General features: G+C 36.6%; 1 protein-coding gene across 1 annotated transcript in view; it reads right to left on the minus strand.

The window, feature by feature from the left end:
- The window catches only part of arhgap12 (Rho GTPase activating protein 12), a 95,202-nt gene that overhangs the window by 15,399 nt on the left and 76,095 nt on the right, over positions 1–3,708 (minus strand). Inside the window, exon 6 of the mRNA XM_015375530.1 lies at positions 1,441–1,515. Coding sequence (XP_015231016.1) covers positions 1,441–1,515 — 75 coding nt within the window. The remainder of the gene's footprint in view (positions 1–1,440; positions 1,516–3,708) is intronic.

A 3,708-nucleotide genomic window follows, 5' to 3' on the forward strand; every position in this document is an offset into this window, starting at 1 on the left:
GACTATTTTACTTCATCTTTTAACAAGAGGATGTAGTTCTTAGGGCATTTTATTATTTACAAATCAAATAAAAAAATACAACATAACTATGTCTGGAAGTCTGTAAGAACACTGGAAAAAAAACTAAATCTAGATAAGTTGTTTTTTCTTAAAATAAGTGCATTTGTTCTTGGATTTAGTAGGTAAAAGAGAGATTTTGCCAATGGAACAAGACAATTTACACTTACAATAAGAAAACACAATTGCATCGTCTTATTTCAGGTGCATTTTATCTAATTATTTTATTTTAAGAGCAAAAATACTCATTTACCTACTCAAATTAAGCGTAAACACACTTAATTTAAGACATTTCTACTTATTTTTAGATCCTTTTTCCAGTGAAATCGAAATAAATACAAAATAAAATCATGTTATAAACCTGTATTTATAAAACTTGACATCCTCTGAGTAACTGGATGAATTGGGAACGAAATACGGAACAAAACTTATAGTCAGACTCAGTTAATTAGTTTTACTTTGTTTTCATCAAGAAACCCGAGCTGCTTTGATCTCCTACTGTATAGCTCATTGCTTTTTAAATGCGTCTTCACAAAGTAAAACCGATCCAGCCCTATTTTATTTTACTACGTTTAAAATAAAAATATTTTCATGTACCCCTTGCAATGCGCTTGCCGACCACTAGGGGTACGCGTACCCCAGGCTGGGAAACACTGGTGTAAGAGTCCAATAAACATTTATAACTGTTAGTGTCGATAAGGCTACAACCATATGAGATAAAAACGGGGTATAAAATGTGCTCTGAATTATTTCTATTTTATTTATTTTTCTACTAACATTATTAAACAATAATTTAAAGTAAATTTCAGAAAGATTAGATAGCTAACATACTAGGTTATGGTTCCTTTAAACAAATCCAGCATGAGGTGTCTGTGCAGACAATGTCACAGTGCCCCCTATGGGCCCGGCATGCAAACTACAGGACATTTAGTCCTTTATCTAAATAGTTTTTTTTTAAAAGGTAGCATTATTTAGTCTGCATGTGGGCGCAGCCTAAATCAAAGCCTGGATTAAATCTAAAACAGGCAGTCAGCGCTGGAAGAAACAGCCTAGTTAGAAAACAGAAAACTCTGCAAATTGGGTCAAACTTTCTTTTTACAGATTAGGATCATTGGGCCGTAATTCACCTACATCCATGACAGTTTACGTATCTTTTTTATCCTTGGCAAAAGTAGAATGATTTCTGTTTCTACTTATATAGTCGTATAAATCTTAAGCTTTAACAAAACCTGTGACAACAGAAGAAACACAGAGGAAATCTGCTGGGCAGGAATGTATCTTTATTGTCATGAATGCGTGAAAAGATGGCGGCCCTGTGTGGAAGCGGTTAGAGAAGAGCTGTGGCAGGAAGCAGGAAGGAGCAGCGTGAGCAAGGATACTAACGGATGACGGGAGTTTAGGAGATGATGGGCAGGAGTCAGAGTCTGGAGAGCTGTGCTTGGCCGCCGAAGCACACTCCTACCAACACAAGGCACAACATGATGAGTGGTAAAGAACTAGCAGCCAATCACAGGAAGATTGAGATTAGAGAGGAGACCTGGAGAAAATGAGGACTTGCTGGTATTTTCAGAGTTAAAGTGATAAATGTTAATAAAGGGGAGGGGGGTCACCAGAATTTGAAGGAGAGCAGCAACAAAAAGTAAGGTACAATATAATTAGTGTTGCGCTGATGCCATTTTTTTGGCCCCGATATCGATACCCGATACCTGGCTGTGCAGCATCGGCCGATACCGACACCATGTTTGAAATTGATGTGAGTGTATATATGAAAAACTGCAAAATAATTGGGTCTTAGGAAACAGAAAAAAAAAGAAATAAGTGACATCTTGACAAGCTGAGAAGATGCACTGCAAAAACTATCTAGAAACTGTCTTAAATGAAGCGTATTTAACCTTAATCTGAGTTGAATTACGAGGATCTGCCAATGGAATTAGATCTACTCTTAGAATAAGATAATTAGAAAATATGCATTATTTACATTTTTTTCAGTGTAACAAAGCTTAATTCTGACCTAAAACCCTTATTAATGTTTACTCTGGGTCATAGAAAGCATCATAAATCTGTTTGTAATCCCATTTTTTTTCACCGTCGTCCACCATTGCTGTCTAAGCTTGGCTGTTCCACGTTGATCCAAACGGTGGGCCATGAAGGACCCAATCCTGCTGCATTTGAAGGAGTCTTAAACCCTATCTCCAGCGGATTGGTTTTATCCACATCAGATTTGTAATAATCTGAGATTGTCTGTGTGTCTAATCCCGTGTAAATCCGCCATGTCAGTAATTTGTAAAGTAAACATTCCCCTGCAGAATACCTACTATATTTCGCTGTGTAACTCTGAGGTCCTGTAATAATACTAACCCAGAGAGGAAAGGGAATCATGGGGAATTCAACACTCCTGATGTTATATTTTATTGTTTTTTAGTGAAGAATGAAGGAGGAGGAGGTCGTTTTGGGTCCTAGGTCTGTAAACCTTAGCAGGAAAAAGGCTGGAGAAGGAGCAAATGCAAATGGTGGCTTAATATGACAAGATTTAAAAAGAAAAAAAAAGCTCTTTAATCATGTTTGTGGCTGAATTTAATTTAGTTATATCATAAAACATTAATATCCATATTAAATCCTGTTTTAAGAGCATCTGTGATAACGGCTGCTGCTCTGCTTTATTTAAATCTTAGAAAAGTGCTTATTTATATTTTCTACTTTTCAGTTTTTGATGTAGAAACACTGTTAGCCGTTTAATTTTAAAACATTTTAAAACATATTGTCATACGGATGTCGCTGAATGCTAAATCCTGTAGCTCTGTGAGCTAAAACAGCTATTATTAGCATTAAAATGTTCATTTTAAACGGGAGTGTGCTAAAATAAAGAGCTCCAGTTTCTAACAGAAGCTTTTTACTGTTAGCATCAAAATATTTTCTCAGTTATATTGAAACCAGAATGAAAGATGCTTCACTGTCACTTTAAACGGTCATCTTCTGATTTGATTTTGACTTCCTGTTAGCTTCTGCTAATGGTGTTAGCTCTAGCTAACATAATAAACAGTAGATCAAAAGCTGATTTCCACTGATATATTCATGTACAACAGTTCAAGAAAACTGTTAGCCCCGCTAACGTTAGCCTCCCTGTGTTTACTCCATTGGTTCCAGTTCTATAGGACCCCCCATCTACCCAGCATGCATTGCAAAGGTGAAAAAATTATGAACTCTATGAGAGAAATATATGAAAATGATTACATTTTAAGAAATAATGCATTTTTTTTAAATTTTATTTAACTGCATTCACCAAAGAAAAGACAGCTTATCTCGTTATTACGAGATTTTATCTCGTAATAATGAGATAAAATCTCGTAATAACGAGATCTTATCTAGTCATTATGATTAAAGATTTCATAATTATGAGGTTGGGCTGCTCAGTGGCGCAGCAGGTAGCACTGCTGCCTTGCAGAAGGTTCTGGGTTCGATTCCTTTCTACATGGAGTTTGCATGTTCTCCCTGAGCATGCGTGGGTTCTCTCCGGGTACTCCGCCTGTACCCCGCTTCTCGCCCATAGACGGGTAGAGATAGGCACCAGCACCAATCGCGACCCCGTTTGGGATTAAGCGTGTAAAAAAATGGATGGATGGATAATTACGAGATCTTATCTATATATTAGGG

Source organism: Cyprinodon variegatus, unplaced genomic scaffold, assembly GCF_000732505.1.
Source record: "Cyprinodon variegatus isolate N-32 unplaced genomic scaffold, C_variegatus-1.0 Scaffold120, whole genome shotgun sequence".
Taxonomy (NCBI): Eukaryota; Metazoa; Chordata; class Actinopteri; order Cyprinodontiformes; family Cyprinodontidae; genus Cyprinodon; species Cyprinodon variegatus.